At 39.5% G+C, this 18,761-nt stretch overlaps 2 protein-coding genes across 3 annotated transcripts; both read right to left on the reverse strand.

The window, feature by feature from the left end:
• Positions 1-1,737: 1,737 nt before the first annotated feature.
• Positions 1,738-8,507, reverse strand: LOC127764745 (C2 and GRAM domain-containing protein At1g03370-like). Of its 2 annotated transcripts, XM_052289661.1 has the most exons (10): positions 8,003-8,505; positions 5,936-7,378; positions 5,486-5,668; positions 5,104-5,384; positions 4,901-5,017; positions 3,885-4,147; positions 3,358-3,523; positions 2,990-3,259; positions 2,700-2,892; positions 1,738-2,335 (listed from the first exon to the last, which is right to left on the reverse strand). In XM_052289661.1, the coding sequence occupies exons 1-10, from the start codon at positions 8,409-8,411 to the stop codon at positions 2,325-2,327; spliced, it is 3,336 nt and encodes a 1,111-aa protein (XP_052145621.1). In that variant the 5' UTR covers positions 8,412-8,505; the 3' UTR covers positions 1,738-2,324. The 2 variants fall into 2 exon arrangements, with proteins under 2 accessions (XP_052145621.1, XP_052145622.1); XM_052289662.1 differs by lacking the exon at positions 1,738-2,335 and having other exon boundaries at positions 2,778-2,911; positions 8,003-8,507.
• A 1,771-nt stretch (positions 8,508-10,278) lies between these two features.
• On the reverse strand, positions 10,279-15,696 carry LOC127763501 (26S proteasome regulatory subunit S10B homolog B). Its single transcript, XM_052288226.1, has 10 exons — positions 15,494-15,696; positions 13,308-13,427; positions 12,912-13,048; positions 12,619-12,780; positions 12,407-12,493; positions 12,239-12,325; positions 11,816-11,953; positions 10,959-11,150; positions 10,796-10,894; positions 10,279-10,710 (listed from the first exon to the last, which is right to left on the reverse strand). The coding sequence occupies exons 1-10, from the start codon at positions 15,597-15,599 to the stop codon at positions 10,636-10,638; spliced, it is 1,203 nt and encodes a 400-aa protein (XP_052144186.1). The 5' UTR covers positions 15,600-15,696; the 3' UTR covers positions 10,279-10,635.
• Between the last annotated feature and the right edge of the window lie 3,065 nt (positions 15,697-18,761).

Genomic DNA, 18,761 nt, shown 5'->3' on the forward strand with positions numbered 1-18,761 from the left:
TCCTACTGGTGGCACGTTCCCCATCAGCTGCCAGCCTCACCGGCGCTAGATCCGGCCTCGAAGGGCCCAGATCTGGATGCCGGCGCCGCACGGCAGCCATGGCTCCTGCTTGATGGTCACCGTCCACCACCACTATGCACTACTGCTTGTTGGCTGACTGCCTCCTGTCGGGTACTATCCCCATCTGCGGGGCTCACGAGTGCTAGATCCAGTCATGGAGGGCCCGGATCTAGCAGCGGCGTCTGCCCCGTCATCCCATCGCCTACAGTACGTGCGCTCGGGAGGAGAGAGCCCCACCGCTGTCGTCCTTGAGGCCGCTCGGCTCTCTAACGTGCCATTCGGGCGGCGGCGAGGTAGAGGAACAAGGAATGGTGGTGGCAGCGGTGCTTGGTGGAGCGCCCTCCGGGTCACCTTGGGAGCGACACGGACGGGAGTTTTTTTTCCTATTAGAGAAAAGGCTATCGAATTGGTTCTAGGAAAAAAAAAAGTTAAGAAGCCCAGTAGTTTCGCACATAGTATATCAATGAAATATGTGACTTTGTAAAATCACTAGTACGGAGTAGCAGTTGGTTTGTCGTGTTCAGAAACATGAGGTAAATTTATGGTGTGGTTGTACATATAGTGCCAAACTGCCAATGCATTGTACAAGGGCCGTGGTTTTCGTTTTCTTTCACTGCCAAATTGATCATCTCAATCGGTTTTGGCCTTTTAGGAGCACGACGTATGGTTCGGTACCACCTGCAAGTCCTAGAGATTTTTCATGAACAGCAGGACCAAACGGTGTTACTCATGATGAACGGAAATATCTTACATCTGTACTCCTTTAGGCTTTATTGGTGGTGGCTGTTAATTTGCCACGGTGCCACCCTTACCATTGCTTTCACAGTTTTTATGAATTATCTTATAATATTTTCTAATATTATGAAATAGTCAATTTTTAATTCAAACAAGTTGATACCATATATTTAAATAAGCAAACAATTGTTGGTAACATATTTTATTTCGATATGATATACAATATTATAATATATTTTCTTTTTACCCGTAGTAAAGTATGGAGATTTTGCTATTACTCAGAGCAAAGTACTGAGAAATTTTGCTAAGACTGTAATTAGAGATCCACATCAGTCCTAGAAATCAAGAAATACATGTATATAAGTTTGACTTTGGCATTGTCTTATTGTTTTTTTGTAGGGCTGAATATCTGCTCAAAAAAACTGATGAAATTAATACTGAAGGCTATGAAAAATCAGCTGCAAGAGTTTCAGAAAAAAAATCAAGATAAGTTACTGTACATAAAACGGCTTGTGTGATGATGATATGAACGAGGAAATTTGTGTGGGGGTGCAAGAGTAGAAAACAACTACTGATTCTAAGCTTCTAGCTAATGTCTCTATGATTTGGTGATAATCATGTCGTTGTGTCCTTCCCATTCTGAAGGAAAAAGAAAAAAACGTTTTTGTTGTATTACCAGAAGTGATCCTCTTCATTTTGATGATTTGTCACATCAGCTTTTGGCATTTTTGCCACTAGCTTGATAGTTGATAAAACCAACATTTCCACGTCACAACCCGTTAATATCTCCTGGTCTCTACCTGTTTGCATCCATTGTTGTCCAGTGAATTTATGATTAGATTTTATAGGTGAGCTGTACATGTACATTATCACAGGCAAAAGTTTGCCGCTCCAATCATTCATAACTTTGTATTTTTGTAGGGGGTTTTTTTTGCTATCCGATGAGGCGATGACACCGAATTTCATCCATCTGTTATTCCTTTTTTTTTTCATTTTTTTCCCATTATGTGCTAACAATGATAGATTGGAATGTGAACAAAAAGCATTACTAGTTTGTTTGCTTGTTACCGTAAATGTTCTGTAATTCTTGACTCCTATGGAAGTCTTTTTAAAGAACTTTTTAAAATAAATAAAATCTCACTTACTTACAACTCGAAATTCCGGTAATTATTTACAAGGTGAATCACATATGAGAACATAAAGGGCACACTTTATCACACGACTTTGGGTCAAATATCTTTATAGAAAATTACTGCCACCAGAAATAAGTTCATTCTTTTCATTCCATTCTGTAATCACGTGTTTACAGTCTTAAATATGTATATGCAAATTTGTTGGATTCCTATCAAGGTATTCACAATTTTACATAGGCGATAGGTTGGCAGCAGAAGAGTGAGCAGAGCTAAAGGAAGCAGTGATACCGTCGAGCTAACACAGATCGTGTTGGCTACTGAGCTTTGCTGCCTTCGTTTAGTCTTCTAATTGTTCAGAACACATGAATCAATCTATTACTCATCTTGCACGGGATGTCAGCTCACACCTGGAATTTCGTAGCAGAAGAAAAACTCAGTAATATTTCTGTTTCTAGGCATAAAAAACACACTATTTTAGTGTCAGAGCAGCAGCCGAGACAATAAAAAGGGCACAGGATTGGAGATGGTAATTCACTGCTTTGCAGTACTTTTACAAGGTAACTGCACGGTTAGATGTTAATCTCTATAGACTTTTGTCGTCGCCACATGGAAAAATAGGTCAGACTGAATCCAAAGTCAATTCAGCAATTTACTCTTTTTCGATAATGAAATTCGTTTTGGCCTTTGCTGAAAGAAGCTACGGCCAACTATAATTCAGCAATTTACTACGAAGAGGAGTTAGTTTGGTGAGTTCAAAGTTCAAACAGATACCTTTTTTTGATGCAAGCTCCTTCTCAACTTCTGAAAATATCTCCTTCAACCTGTTGGCAGAATTCGACATAACATTCTTCACAACCTTCTTCTGCTGCTTAGCTCCCTTCAACCAGGCAATCCCTAACAATACCTGAATGCTGCAGGTGCTTGGTTTTAAGGACGTGCTAGTCATCTGATACTTGAGCTGGATCTGCGGTTTTGGATTACAACTGGTGATCGCACAGGATGAAAGTAAAAGTGAACATTCACATGCATTTCTAATCGAACTCAGTTTTGGCTTTTCTTACACTGGAGTAGTCTTCATGTTGGACTCCTTGGAGGGTCATCACCTCCTCAATGACCCACCCATCTCGATTCGCTAAGTTATATTTTCGTTGAGTGGTTGATGCCTCTCCAAAGCGCGACAAGATTTTGTCAAACTTAAAGCTGATTTGCCTCTGGTATATGTTTTGGTTTAGTAGCTCCCATTCTGTAGACGAGTAATCGACGCAACCAGCTTTCTGCATCACCTTGTGCTCCAATGGACCTCCGGAGAACATATCCATCAAGGAATTGATCTACAAATACAGAACTCACGGGCTGTAGCCAGATGCTTTTGCAAGTGCATCATATGAGTTCCAATTATGCTGTTTATTGACTAGAGAGAAAAACTTACATCAACAGAAAGAACTGCCGAGTAGACTTCTGACATTTTCACATCTTCATTGGCTAATAGAGAACCTTCTTCACAAGGGAGCTGTTTCAGTTCAGAATTTTTGTCAATCATCTCTCCCTTCTGTTCTGGATCCACTGACCTCATTTTCCAAAGTGCCATAATAATTCTGTCAGACATAATTGTGATATGTTATCAACCGTTTGAGGTTTGACAAGATAAGCTCACTGCAAATATGATGGGAGATTGGGATTCCAGCTATTGTTTCATACGATGTTGATAAAAGTACAACCAAAAAGGATCTATTAACAGTTCTATTAAAAACATTTAGTTTTACTTTGCAGTGGCGCACTCATGATAACCCGTGCGGTGGGACCGTGGATTATTATCAGTAGTTTATTTTTTTTATGTATGACCAATAGATCAAATTCTGAACATGTAAATTTCTTTAGGCCATTATGGTACTATATCTCAATAAAGCTCCTTATATGGAAAATTTAAATAAAATAAGTTGTAAAAGGAAAAGGCACCTGTGAGCATCATTGAATGAAACAAATGTCTGGAAATGGTATTTCAGTTTTCCTTGAGGATCCAGTGTTTTGGCTCCATGTCTGGCTTCTAGACCTCTGTCCTTGCGGAGAATGATCATCAAGGATGGACTTCCAACTTTTGCTAGGGTTGGTGGAGCAACCTGGATATCATCAATGTCGTCCCAAAGAAAGAAAAATTTGGTTTTTCGGCCTAATATATTGGAATAGAATCCAAGTATTCTTGAGGAGAGAAAAATGCGCCCCTGTAAGAAATTCTATCTATTTCAATTCTTGATCCAATAGACCAAATATGTAAAGAAGACAATAGTTAAAAAAATGAAATGTGGCAACTGGCAATGTGCGATACAATCATTAACAAGAGCATAAAAAATCACTGGTTCACCATGAATTCACAGATATACAAACCCCTTGTGTTGTGCTTGCTATTTTCTTATAGGGAACTTATAGTCTTGGTCTCTAAACTTGCAATGTTCTCTCATATAGCTGGATGAAGTTAAACTAACATTCTAAGGTACCTAAATTTGCATGCTGTGATCTGTTTAGACCTAATTACTGTTAAATAGAATAATTGGAAGATGTGGCCTCAAAACAGCTAAAGGACATGTACTTGCACCACAGGCTTACTGGACACCATGCCAAGCTGTCTTCCATGACTTAACAGAGGTAATGACCAAACAAGTCAACATCAGCAGTTTTAGGGACCTTAAATTTTGGTTTCAAGTTTAGGGACCTATAGTACAGATCTCTTGTTTTCCCCTTCCTAAAGGAAGTAAGGCTTCAATGAAAACAAATGTACATATATAATAATGAAGGAAGTAATCTTATATCCGAAGGTTAAACTTAAACTTCATAAAGAATAGCATAAAAGCCTGTATCAGGCTATAAGCCAACAACGACAGCAGAAATCAGCAGTGCTGTCTAGCATACCATATTCCATGTAATAAGTAACAAAAATCCAGCTCAACACATCAGAACAAATAATTATCCCTAATTACCTGAAGTGGCATTTTCCGCTTTAGATAACAAGTGAAATCATCGATAAGAAATTCTTCTGGAGGAAGACTAAAGAGCTTACGGAACGCTGAATTTGTCTGAGCAGACCGCAGGTGTATCTGAGTATTCAGTCATATATGCAACTTCAGTAACAGAGCGCACTTTTGCCGACAATGGAATTAAACAAACACCATCCAACTCTTACCTTCTTACCTACTTCTTTCCCCATCTTTGCCAGATAATTCATAACAATTTCAGTCCCACGCGAGTTGTTCAAAAAGATTCGCAAGTGTAACTTAGGCTCACATCCCTGGGGAAACCTTCCATCAAGAGGAAGCCACATGTCACCCAAATCTGACAAATTGTTTTTCAAAAAGTTCACTTCTGTTTGACCAATAGGAATTTTATTATGTGGTCCCTCTGAATCATGCACAACTACTTCCAACCTTGATGGAGGATCATCCATTGCATTGAATTCAAATATCTCTAGAACAGAAAAAAGAAGGTAAGATAACCAGGAAAATGATCTGCAAAGATCATAAGGATAAGTAACTTTCCAACATGAATAATGTGGGGGCAGAACTGACCGTTCCATTTCGGTTCGGATGTCTGGAATTTAACTGAGCTTGTTTTCCTCTTTCCATTACAGGTAAAAACAACATAAGGATCAGGCAAGCCAGGTGTACCTGAACCTACTACACCGCTTCCCTCAATAAGTGCAACAGTCAGCAACCAACCATCACCATGAGCTTTCACCCCATGATCACTACCTAATATTGGAAGAGGGAAAAAGGTTACATATGCTTGTCATTTATGATTTATCCCCAAGAACAGGAAAAGTCAATTCTTAGGTGAATACAGTTTTTTTTCTGTTTAAATCATTTAAGGACTTAGATCAATTCTAGAAAAGACTAGGTAGAGGAGGATGGAGAAAAAACATAATTCCCACTCATTCTGTTAGTGTTTACAGAATAAGCATGTACGCTAATCAAAAGGCATGTAAGGTGAGTTCTTTTAGATAAGAGAGAATCAGTTACCTCTTTGTTTCCATGCATACAAAAACCGCCGTCCTGATTTGAAGATATTCTGCCCCTGAATTATCAAAATGGCACAAAATACAACCTCCCAAATTGAATCTGGGAGATCAATACCAAAATATTCGAGCCCATGCACCATATTTGGCTTAACTAGACGAAGATGTGCAATGGCATACAGTGCTATACAGAGAGAGAATATGAATGCAAAGTTTCCAAGGAAGCGGGCAGCCAGTTTCCAAATTGATTCTTCCTGTGTCTGCAATGAGCTTAAAATCTCGTCTTTGCTTAAGTTAGAATCATCAGGCGCAATCACTTTGGTCTTCTGGGACAGTACTTCAGTAAACTGTGCATATCCCTCTCGGAGTCCTTGTTTTGTCCCGCTCTCGATCATCCCTTTCAACATTGTACTCTGGACAAAGTTCAGACGCCAACTTATAGTAAGATGTGATGTTTGTTCTTTAGATGGCAACTGTGGACCTGGTGTTATACAGTACAGAATCTCCACCTTGAAACAATTACCACAGGGAACCTCAGGACTGCTAACACTGGAAAGAACAGCAAAAGAATTTCCAGCTGCCTTTAAGTATGTCTGCTCTTCAGTAATTTTTACAGCTTTAACTAATTTGCTTGCAGCTTTTGTATAACTTAAAGTTCTTTTCAAACAATCATTGCTTACAAGTTTCCAGGGGTCAGTTTGGAATCCGCTTAACCCTTGAACTTCTGCAACTGCTGGCCAGAAATCTGAATGTGCAGAAAACAACATGGAATTCATTTCAGTTGGTTGAAGAACATAAGATTGGTCCACGAGTATACCACCACGCAAGTTTTCTGGCATTTCAGAACCTTTATCTTTAGACTCCAGGGATTTCATTAGCTCATTTAAACTAGTTTCAGGGAGCGCCCCATTATCACCATTTTCACAAGATTCAGAGTTCATTTGTGTATCTTGAAACTGCTCATGATCTGATGTGGCAGAAGGTGCGGCGTCAACAGGTTTCCGACAAAAGTAGCGAGACATGACTTCCACTACTGATGATGCATTGGTGGTGGCATCATTGTCATCTTCCTCGGGCTCCAAAAGAATAGATCTTTCTGTGCTGATACAAGACAGTTGCCCTGGGCTTCGACGGCCTTGCTGATCCATGATGCCCTGGCTCAACTTATCCATACTGCTGCAGGATGCCCTTTCCATGCTAGGACAGGCTGACAGATCAAGGCTACTAACAGAAGCCGATAAGGACGAGGCAGTGGTTCCAACTGACCTCGCTGATAAGGACGAGGCAGTGGTTCCTACTGACCTCGCTGATAAGGACGAGGCAGTGGTTCCAACTGACCTCATTGAGCTGCATGGTGTATCATTGATAAGTTGCATTGGCATGTTTCTCAGTTCGTCGCAAATGGCTGTCCTAGATAAGTAAATCCTCAAGCGAATTTCACCCGCAACTGCAATGGAGGAGAATTGAACAGTTAATTATGCTAGCTTTGGCCACTGCTACATTATACTTTTAGCACGGAGTAGCAGCGAAGCATCCATCTGATGGATGTAAAATAACATATAAGACCTGTACATCTAAAAAAAGGGTTGTCTACAGAAGCATCGCTATATAAATTACTTTATTTTTGGTTCCTCCTATTTGTCCCAAAATAAATTTAATTTTTTACAATCATTGCATCAAAATTTGTGAAAAAAGTAAGCAATAATTGCATTGAGATTTGGGAATAGATAAAGTGAAAATAATTACATTGCGATTTAATAAAGTATGGATATTGCTTTATATTTTTATATTGATATATTGATATTACATTGCGATTTAATGAGTATAATATTTTTGTTTTTGTATTGATATATATGGGATGGGTGAGAAATGAACTTATTTGCGAACGGATGGAGTAGCAGTTTTTTAAGAGTAAATTTCATTTTGTAAAAAAGAAGAAGAAGAAGAAGGATGTGTCATGAACAACACAGCATCACAACGAATCACCTTTGCTACCATTTCTCGTACCACATTTCTAGTGGTTGCAATCTAAGCAGGCAATCCATGGCAAGGAGAAGCTAGGGCAACGTACCGCGCCGTTTCTTCCTGAACCTGCCGCCCTTGGAGTGGAGGTGGTACCACGCCGTGCCGAGGGAGAGGCCGTCCGCCGCCATGACGGTCGAGAGGGGCACCTTGACCCGCCCCAGGAACCCCCCGCCGAAGTACCCCTCCTCGTTGAGCACGGACACGACGAGCTCCTCCTCGGCGTCGCCGACGGCGAACCCGAACTCCTCGTCCCACAGGGGGCTCAGGCACCTCTTCACCACCGTCGTCTTCGCCCTCCGCCTCCCCATCTGCAGCCGCACGTAGGGGTCGCTGTGCCCGGTGAGGTACGCCGCCGGGAGCCCCCGCGCCTCCAGCACGTGCACGCACAGCCGCATCGGCGCGCTCCCCGGCCGCTCCCCGCCACCGCCGCTGCCGCCGCCCACCGATCTCGCCATTCGAGGAGGAGGAGGAGGAGGCGGCAATGGCGATGGCGATCTCTGGTTTTCTCCGGGGAATTGGGGATTAATTTGGAGGCGATTACCCGCGGCGATTTGAATTGATGGGGGTGTTCATCTCGTCGCGTGCATCGAGATTCGTGCGGGGAGGAGGGAGGGGGGGTTCGTGGCCGTCGGATCTGCGGAGGGAAGGGGTGATGGTTTCTTCCCGCCCAACACGTGGCAGGTTGCTCCGAGCTTCTTGGGTCGCCACAGGTTAAAAGCGTCTTCAGAAGCGCCTAATTCAGATGGATAAACTGGTCATTATCCAGCTAAGAGAACTGGTAAATTATTGGGTTTCAAGGATATGTAATCATGTTGTGGCCCGGAAAAAAAAAAAGGCAAACGGCATATTTATAAAAAAATAATTTATAAATAAAACCTTTATATACGTGTTCTTAGCATAAAAAAGCAAAGACTAAAAAAAATTTTGATAAGAAAACCTAAAATCAACTTTAAATTTTAAGGTTGAAAATTTAAATTTCGACTAATAAGTATAAGCATAAGAAGAATATTTATCGTCGGACAACCGACACAAGCCATAAAATCGGATGCTCATATCACGGTAACCACATGCATACGCAACACAAGAAAAAAAAAGTGTGACGTCATATGGTGGAGGGAGGGATTTGTTGCATGCAAAGAGAGGTTTTAATTTTAACTTCAAACTTTTTTTTTTCAAATGAACCACTTATATTTGATTTGCGATCTGATTATACCGTTATATTTATTATAATTAATTTTTTACGATACGATCTCATATGACTATATTACAATGAACAAAAGGTATGTGTTTCAACAAATAAAAAATTGATGTTTCATATGTGAGAAGGGAATGTTTCAATTAAAAATCAACTTTGTTGCATATTTTTAGTTTGGGTATTGTTTAGTTTTCTTGTTGCAATGTATCTTTTCTTTAATGTTGCACATGATATTATTTGGAAGTTTCAATAAGTATTTCTTTGATGTTACACACTTACACTAGGTCATGTGCATATGTTGCACATGGTATTTTGTGATGTCTCAATAATTATAGTTAAATGTTTCATGTGTGATAAATACCATAAACATTTTAACAAAATCAGATATTTCACCTATTGTGACTTTATGTTTCATGTAGTGGTTGTGGGTGTTCCAATATTTCTTTCGTGTTGCATCTCCTTGAAACAATGCTGGACCACATGATGAAACATTCTTTTATGAGTAGTGAAACAACGCTCGATTTTTAAAATATAAGTATAATACCTTGTAAATATTTAATTGAATGCATATAACAGTGTAAACGGATTATAGATCAGATAAATAATTTATGAGAAAAAAGGTATTTAAAGAGTCGAAAAAAGGTAGTTACGTATGAGTACTAGTACAATAGTATATTACTCCCTCCGTTTTAAAATGTAAGACTTAAGAACATTGCCCACGTACATATATATATTAATGAATTTAGACACATACATATAACTATATTCATTAACATTTATATAAATGTGAAAGTCTTTATATTGTGAAACGAAGGAAGTAGTAGATGAGAAAAGAGAGGAGAGAAGCGCACACTTTTTGCATGGATGCGTCAGGAACAGAAGGGCAGTAGGCTAGCGAAGAGGCAACATGCAGGCGGGCACCTGATCTTGTGAAAAATAATCCGACGCCTGATCCGTAGTTATCTCCTAAGCATAAGCAAAGAGATGAAGCTCTCCATTTTCTTGGCACACACCACTACAACTAGAATGGATGAGAAGGGATGCAATACACAAAGAAGCAAAGATAATTTTGCAAGAATTTCACAGGAATTGAGATGCATTCCCACACCAGATGGGGTTCAGGAAGCTGAATCAAGATACCATTTTGCTATTCTTTACCAAGCATGGTGTCAAAAGTACATGCAACTGCTCAAAACTAAGACTACACAGTAGTACTGACACAAGGTGAGACTCAAAAAACGGAGTGAAACAGAGGCAAAAGCATCAGTTATAAAATTTGCAAGTTATCGGTATGTTTCTCCAGTCCCAGAGATAAGCTTGACAACCATTCATGGCTCTTTGATTGCACACATGACAAATGGCTTCAGCTTGCAGTGCAGAATAGAAGCCTGACGGTGAAAAACCGATTTCTCTGTTGCTTTTGCACCATGGCGGAGAACTCCCGGCATGGTAGAAGATCGAATACAGGATCAGAATCTTGCACCTTACTCTTTGCCGAAGTCTGCACTGTAGTGGGCGCTGGATTCCAGCTTCTTGGCATCGTTCAGCTTCCTGACAGCCTGAAGTACAATTCGCATGTAAACTGTGAGATAATGTCTAACAGCTGGTGTGTTGGTAGATAGAAGAGAGTATAATGCGGCGCACCTTCATGAAGTCCTCATGGACAACGTAGTCCCGTTCAGCACGAATTGCAGCCATACCCGCTTCAGTGCAGACGTTGCGAAGATCAGCCCCATTGAAGCCCTAAAACCACCAGAGTCAGGAAGGTTGCCCAAGTTGATAAGGAAGTTAAATAAGACAAACTCACCTCAGCCAGTTTAACAACTGCCTCATAATCAATTTCTCCATGCTTGGCAATACCAGCAGCATGGATTTTAAGAACTTCCATTCTTGCTTGCTCATTTGGTAGCGGAATCTCAATCTTCCTGTCTAGACGTCCAGGACGCAGTAGCGCAGGGTCCAGAACATCAGGTCTATTGGTAGCCATGATCATTTTCACCTGTTTAAGCAAAAAAGTTCTTGTCAAGATGAAATCATGCATCATCAAAGCAGCAATCATTGTACATGGTACCAAAAAAACCATACAAACAAGAGTAACCAACTGTATCTCCAATTTGATTCTGAACACACCCAATTTGATTCTGAACAAACTAGGAACATAGACATAGATGGACAATTGAGCAGTCAAAAAACCTAGATTGGTAAGATGATCAATTCGATCAATTGGAAGAGCCAAAAGTCATTTCATCATAAATCTAGATTCTAATATTTGTTGCCAGTGGGAATAATTGGCAAAAGGTCAAGCCACCAACATGCCACAACTCACAATACTACAACAGGGATTATAAAAGAATCATCATGTCAATGGTATGATTTTCAGGATTCCACCAAGGACTGATCTTAAGGTATGCATACCTTTGCTTAATACTACACTGTACAGATCAGCTAATCTTGTACAATGGAGGTTGTTAAAAGAAAGGTAAATTAGAATATATTTTCCCTCATCAGTGTACTTTTACCCAAGAAAGCTAGACCAGAATGTAGACATGCAAACATGCTAGCAAGTAAACTACTTTAATCAAACTCACTTGCATTTACATACTGCAGTATGATACCAAAATAAAATGCAGTATAGCCAAATTATATGTCTGATGAATAAGTTACCTTTCCAAGTTCATCAAATCCATCTAACTGATTTAGCAGTTCCATCAGTGTGCGCTGGATCTCGCGATCAGCACTAGTTCCTTCACTGAACCGCCGCCCACCAATGGCATCGATTTCGTCCATGAAGATTATGCATGGCTAGGTAAAGAAAATTTGGGAGGCAAAACTGAGTGATGGAAACTAAATGAATGTGAGTTAAAGTGATTGGAGAAATGCACCGCTAGTGTCCACATAGCAACTTAAATGTAAAGGAAGATTATAGCGTAAGGATTGTTTTAACTTTAGAACCAACAATAACTTCCACAATGTGGATATGATTATGGTTAGATCATGTAAATGTCAGAGTAGGTCTTGCAGAAATGAGGATGCCAATTTAGGTCCAACTAGCTTTCCAGACAAAAGTAGAGAGAGATTAAGACTTACTTGATGATCACGTGCATAGCCAAACATTTCCCTAATCAAGCGGGCACTCTCTCCAATGTACTTGTCAATTATAGCACTTGAAACAATCTGTTTAGCCAAATTATCAGTACAAACAATAATTAGTTTGTAAAAGATGACTACTACCTATTAAGTGAGCAAACAACACACCTTCAAAAAGTTGGCATCGATGTTACTGGCAATAGCCCTCGCCAATAGTGTCTTACCAGTTCCTGGTGGACCATAGAGTAGAACACCCTGCAATGAGTAAAGTAAAATATAATAACTTCCATGGTTGCAATATCCATATATATGTCTCTGTGATCTCATAGTCACATTACATGCACTATTAGGGATCTAAGTACAAATAATGTAGGATTTACCTTGGGGGGCTTGATCCCAACACGAAGAAAGAGCTCAGGGTTCATTAAGGGCAATTCGATGGACTCCCTGAGCTCTCTAATCTGATCAGACAGACCACCAACAGCAGAGTAACTGACATTACCGGGGTCTTCATGAAGCATGTTGTAAACCACAGGGTCCACCTGAAGGGGGGAAAAAGCAGTTTTAAATCCCAGATCATCGATTTTTGTTTAAAAAAATTGCTCCTACAGTAAAAGGGTCGACAAAAATGCTCCAATGAAAAAGGAAGATGATTTTTAAAAACTAAATATACCTCACGTGGAAGCGTGCGCATGATTGTCAGTGTTGTCATGTCAAGAACAACACGAGTTCCCGAAGTCAATTTCTCCTTGTCCACTTTGCTCCGGCAACCAACCACATATCTGGGACCACTGCTAGCCTTAACAATAACTTGAAGAAATAGGCGTTTCAGTTGTTTAGTTCTAAAATTCTGTTGATAAAAAAAAAAATCTAAAATGCAAGCAATAGCTTCATATAAAAATGCTATAAGTAATAACTCTATCAAGTTAATTAACAGTATTGTAGTCATTTTCCATCATTGAAGGAAAGAAATGGCAAAAGCAAATACTTGTGATTTTTCTGTAGTGATAAGGAGTGGCCAAAGTAAAGGATGTAAATTCAACACAAAAAGGAAATGCTCTTTACTTACAACGTTCATTATCAAGAGGGCGGAGAACCTCTCCAATGATCTGCCCAACACTTTGCAGGGATTTTAAGTCATCTTCGGTCTTTGTAAAGTCCTTCTTAGCATTTTTTAGGTTTTCCCTCACTGCATATAGATGAACCATGCATCAAAGCAAGATCAAGCAAATCAAAATGAAACAGGCTCCAAAAAGTTCTAAAAGCAAGCAAACATGTGTTTTAAATTTACTTGTATTGTTCCCAAAAAACAAAATAAAACGGCAAAGACATGACTAGATGTTGTTCAGTTGCCCAAGAAAAAGGTTTGACTTGAGTTCCAAATGAACTATAGTAGCAAAGTTTATGGATGCAAAGAAACTTCAGTATGGGAATCATCCCATAGTTAAAAAACTAATCTTCTCCTCCTGTTGTTTATCTATAATAACAGGGAGTATAAGACTAAAAGAGAAGAAACCAAAGGTTGGCATGTGAACAAACAAGCTGTTACAACTAAACCAAACAAAAAAAATATGGGAAAGAAATGATGCACAATCCTACAATAGCTAACAGTTACTACTTTACTAACAATAACAAGCCACGATTTCATGCAGCTGAAGTGTGTTTTCACGATCATTAAACTAAAGAGGAATGTGTTTTGACTCCACAAATAACGCTACTTCCTTGGAAGGAAATTTGGCTGAATATCCTAGTATAATACAAAATTATCAAAGCAAATAAATGACTGCTATCATCGCATGGGTCCCTCCAGGCTGAGTATTGCCAAGAGCAAGTACTATAAGCCCCTAAACACTTGCCCCAAGATCCACATAGGATCACTTGCCACAAGATGCCACATAGCATCATATGATGAGGTGGAGGAGAGAAGAGACAAGAAGAGAGAGAGGAGGAGCCACCACTCATGCAAGGGGTAGCCTCCACACAAACTCCAAGAGAAAGGAGAGAAAAGAGAAGAGTAGATTGGACAAACAAATAAAACAAAATTATTAGGGTTAGTGCACTAGAGTTAGTATATAGAGGTGATATATTGTACATGCCACCTCTTCATTAATGAATAGCCTACATGGACAGAGGTGGCATCTACCTCTTCTATAAGACTTGCTCTAAGCCATATAACCCTGGTTGCCACATTTTTTTCCTCAAACTACACATGGTAATAAGTATATGCATCACAAAACCCATTTGTTAGTTGACATTAACTGGGATGAGCCATAATCCCATGACTAAAGATTACGAGCATTGTACCTAAGCCTTAACTCATTGACTGCCAGCAGCAAAAGTATAACCTATGAAACTACAGTCCACCAGAAGCATAGTATATATGAAAGAGTTCTCAAGGATACCAGTATATTGATTCAGGCTTAAATAGGTCTAGATATAGACACCTATGGTGTACTATACAGCTCTCACTTAACTAGAATAATCAATCCACGTTTTAAACAATGTGGCTGCTCTAAGAGACTAATGACCACCACAGGCTAGAGTGCTGCAGCCTATTTGAAGCATGGAAACTACTGTTGAAGAAGCAGATAATGCTTGAGTTCCATGAAAATCGCACCCCCACAGTACCAAAATCTCAAACAAGTTAAATAAATTCTTTAGACATTCTCACAGGAAGCACTTTAAAGTTCAAACCATAATTAGAGACCTAAATGACGCACTAAGAGGAGCTAGCACCTCCATAATCATACAGTTGAAAAGGAAGAAAAACTACTGAAGGATCAGGAAATACTCCTCCTTGATCCCGAATTTATGAGAGGTTGGTTATCACTCACCCAAATGGTCAGGGTTGACTAATACAAAAATCCTAAGTCTAATCACACTACAGACTTCAGATCCAAATCGAGCAAAAAGTGCCCAAATCACCAGATTTAGCGCTCGAAAGACCAAACCGACCTAATCAACCTCGTAACCCAACACCCAGCGCCCCAGACCGCGATCTAGCACCCCGAACACGTCGCGGAACAAGTGATTCCCCTAGTAAATCCCCGAAATCACCAGTACTAAGCCACCCTGCCGACCGAATCTACACACGTGCCACTCTTCATCCAAGTCATCCGCAGACGCGGACGAGATCTACCGCGCGCGCAGGCCACGGGGCGGCTAGGGTAACATCGGAACCCATCGCCTCCGAACCCTAGGGAGATCGGAAGTCAAGCAGGGGGGAAGTAGAGGGGTGGGGAGCGGGCGGCTCACCGGTGCTGACGCGCGACTCGAGCTCCCTGCAGTTGAGCAGCTTCTTCCGGTACTCCGTCACGGCGGCACGGCGGCGGGCGGCGGCGGCGTCCTCCCCGTCGGCCATCTCCGGCGATCTCGCGCTCTCTCTCTCTCTCTCTCTCTCTCTCTCTCTCTCTTCGCCGCCTTTTGCTTCTGTCGCAAGAAGAGAACAGCGCACGAGCTCCTTTCTCTCTCTCGGTTGTGTAAATATCCTAACGCGAGCTATACGCCTTCGCTGCTTCCGCTTTCGGTGTAGCGAAAACGTATCTGCTTAGAGTACGTCTTGTTGTGGGTTTGTGAGGTGTGTGTAGTGGCAGTCGTATACGGTGTATCCGGAAAAACACTACGCTTTTGTACTTAACTCCGTTCAGAGATTCTTTTTAGATAATGGAATAAATATCTCAGCCTTTGCTCATCAGAGTTATAGGCAATTATTATAAGGAATCACATAAATAATGAGTGAAGTTCAAATAAAATTAAACACACCTAACAATAAAAAAGACCAAACCAAGAAAATGAGCACACATTTATTCAAATCTATTTGTGAATCTCCATCCATGGTTCGCAAATATTTGTATAACCGTCATCTCCAGTTTACGGCATGCAACCTTCGTAAACTCTCCATCATCTTCACACTTTTGCAGCTTTGCCCAAAACCTAAGCCAATATGTTACCTTAAATATTACCTGCATATATGAGATAGATGGTGATTTGTTAAAAATCATATCATTCCTACTCAACCACAAAGCCCAACAAATAACAGATGCTCCAACGAGTATGAGTTTTACTTATCTTCTTGTCAACCGCAAAAAACAACCATCAAACATATTAGATATGGTACTAGGGAGGTTTAAACCAAAAGAAAACTGTATTGCTCCGTTCAGAGATGGAGCGAACGAAATAAAGATGATGTCACGCGATTGTTTTACTCTATTTTGGATTTAGATCGAAATAAAGACAATGTTACTCATATGGTTTACTCTACTTTGGACCAAATTTAAGATACTGGTATCTAAATTTATACTCTCTCCGTTCTAAGATATAAGAACCTTTAACTGTATGGGACGTTCTTAGTACACCGTACATTATACTAAGAAACATCTCATCTAGTGTTAAGTTCTTATATTTTGGGACAAAAGGAGTATGAAAGGATACACGTAAGGTAAAAATAGATTAACCATATCTAAATTCTTTTTTTATGTATTCCTAGCCCCCCCCCCCCACCCCCCCTCTTATAGTGTGGCTTTGCTCATATCTCTGTTCCAAAACACATAAACACGGTACACATATCATATACTATGTTTATATATATTTTAGGAAGCAGAGAGTATAGTATAGAAATGAAGAGACACAGTATACAGTTTGACTATTTGTTTTAAAAAGGAAGGTTGTAAGTTTAGTTTAATTTTTTCCCCAAAAGCTGGGTTGTGAGATGTTGCCCGTTCTTAAAAAATAAGTTGGGTTAGAACGATAAAAAAAGGTTGGGATTTTTTTTGTGTGTTGCTTCAGTAGTGGCACCCGTAAATAGGATTTGCACTTTCTTGATTTGATTTTGTGATATAGGTGATGAAAACACATTTTTTAGCTGTCCATTATCAAAGCATGTGTGCATATTACGGTGCCATTGATACATTGGTTACTACCAATACAAAGTCGACTTTTTTTATACCGGGCTAGCCAAAGGAGGTCTACCCAGTTACAACTTTATTGAATCCTAACAAAATCAAGGAGCGAGCTTACTCCAAACTACAACATTGTATTGCTCACTCATGTTAGTAGACATCCTAGCTTCTTTCTAAATAGAAATATCATCCTTATTTTTCAGAAAAAATGTTTGGATGGTGTGCTTGTCTTGTGATTAAAGATTTTTGCATTGTGGGCCATTTTGGTTTGAAACAAAAACATGCCCTACTAATTTATTGGCAAATTGAATAGTATTAGTGTTAGTTTGGATTGAGACCAAATATTTGGTAGTGGCCCTATCCTATTTGATCATATTCTAGAAGTTTCTCCACTATGATATGAGAATTTGGCTTTATATCGGTAACAATTCAAATGTTAGCTAAATAATTTTACCCTACTAAAATACTACCAATATTTTGGTAGTGTCAGATTTTGCCTTAGACTTTGGCACTACTCATGAATTGGTAGGGTGAAGAACCAAACAAGCCCTGTATTCCTCCTATAGGTCGACTTGAATTACCTAGAGAATTTGAATTTTAAAAAGTACCATTTTGAGTCACATAGGTATTTTATTGACTTTAGACAAATAGAAAACGATGGTGCACTACAGGACGTTAGAGAAGGATGACAATGCATGGAAGCAAAATGTTATTGGAACAAAGGAGTTAGGTGAAATTAAGAGACAGTCTTCAATTCACTTTTAATGAGTAGCGCAATTTGGTATATACAACTATTTCTTTCCAGCTTTGGATGCTCTTATATGGCATCAACCTCACACATGTTTTTCCCTAAAACTACATACAGCTAAAGTCAACTTTTATGCTTGATGTAATGTTGGTATACAGTGATAGAAACTTGGAAGCAATAGTTAAGGAGTGCAAGCAATAACTTTGGTTTTCTTTTGTCCTCTCACCTCCTATATATCATGGGAGTAGTGTATAGAGTATACTGCGTGCAAAAGTTGTGCCCACTAAAACAACTCTCTTTTTTTTTTGTCCCTATTAAGAATTGGTTAGCTAGATAACAAAAGTGAAAACGACTAGATAAGGCATTGACAAAAATACATTCTTTATTAAACATTGGAAACCATCAAATTGCAAGGATTATATGATAATATTGAGCAATGACCACTTATGCCTAAAATAGTTAGTACTAAAATTAAGATATTGTAGATTTCACCAACAAATTTAGCAATATAATTTTCATTTGAACAATCTATATATTAAATAGTCCAAGACATGCTGCCGCCTGCCGGTAGTCGATAGACTTTAACTTGATACTGCACAAAACAAAAGAAAGAGATAATTTTATTTTCGCAAGTGAGGATTTGTCTCATCTTTTTTTTTACAACAAATCTCACTGTTGCTACTCATTCATGCTTGAATTAAAAAAAATATACGATAATAAAATGAAATATCATTATTGAAAGAAAACAAAAGTGACATCATTACCATAACCTACGAAATTGACAGTTTAACACATACACTCGCTCTGTCTCCCATAAAAACCAACCAACTTCAGGAAATGAATATGGACAAGTAGCTATCTATATGTATCCCTAGAA

This window comes from Oryza glaberrima, chromosome 2 (genome assembly GCF_000147395.1).
Source record: "Oryza glaberrima chromosome 2, OglaRS2, whole genome shotgun sequence".
Lineage (NCBI taxonomy): Eukaryota > Viridiplantae > Streptophyta > Magnoliopsida > Poales > Poaceae > Oryza > Oryza glaberrima.

Bases quoted from the DNA above. Each gene is read 5' to 3' on its own strand.
- LOC127763501 (XM_052288226.1), bottom strand. From the start codon at position 15,599: ATGGCCGACGGGGAGGACGCCGCCGCCGCCCGCCGCCGTGCCGCCGTG. The intron at 12,494-12,618 runs GTAAATCCTACA...TACTCATTGCAG, and splicing joins TTGGGATCAAGCCCCCCAAG to GGTGTTCTACTCTATGGTCC. The intron at 10,895-10,958 runs GTGAGTTTGTCT...TGGTGGTTTTAG, and splicing joins CAGTTGTTAAACTGGCTGAG to GGCTTCAATGGGGCTGATCT.
- LOC127764745 (XM_052289661.1), bottom strand. From the start codon at position 8,411: ATGGCGAGATCGGTGGGCGGCGGCAGCGGCGGTGGCGGGGAGCGGCCG. The intron at 4,148-4,900 runs GTAATTAGGGAT...AATTTCTTACAG, and splicing joins AGCGGAAAATGCCACTTCAG to GGGCGCATTTTTCTCTCCTC. The intron at 3,260-3,357 runs GTAAGTTTTTCT...CTGTATTTGTAG, and splicing joins CGGCAGTTCTTTCTGTTGAT to ATCAATTCCTTGATGGATAT.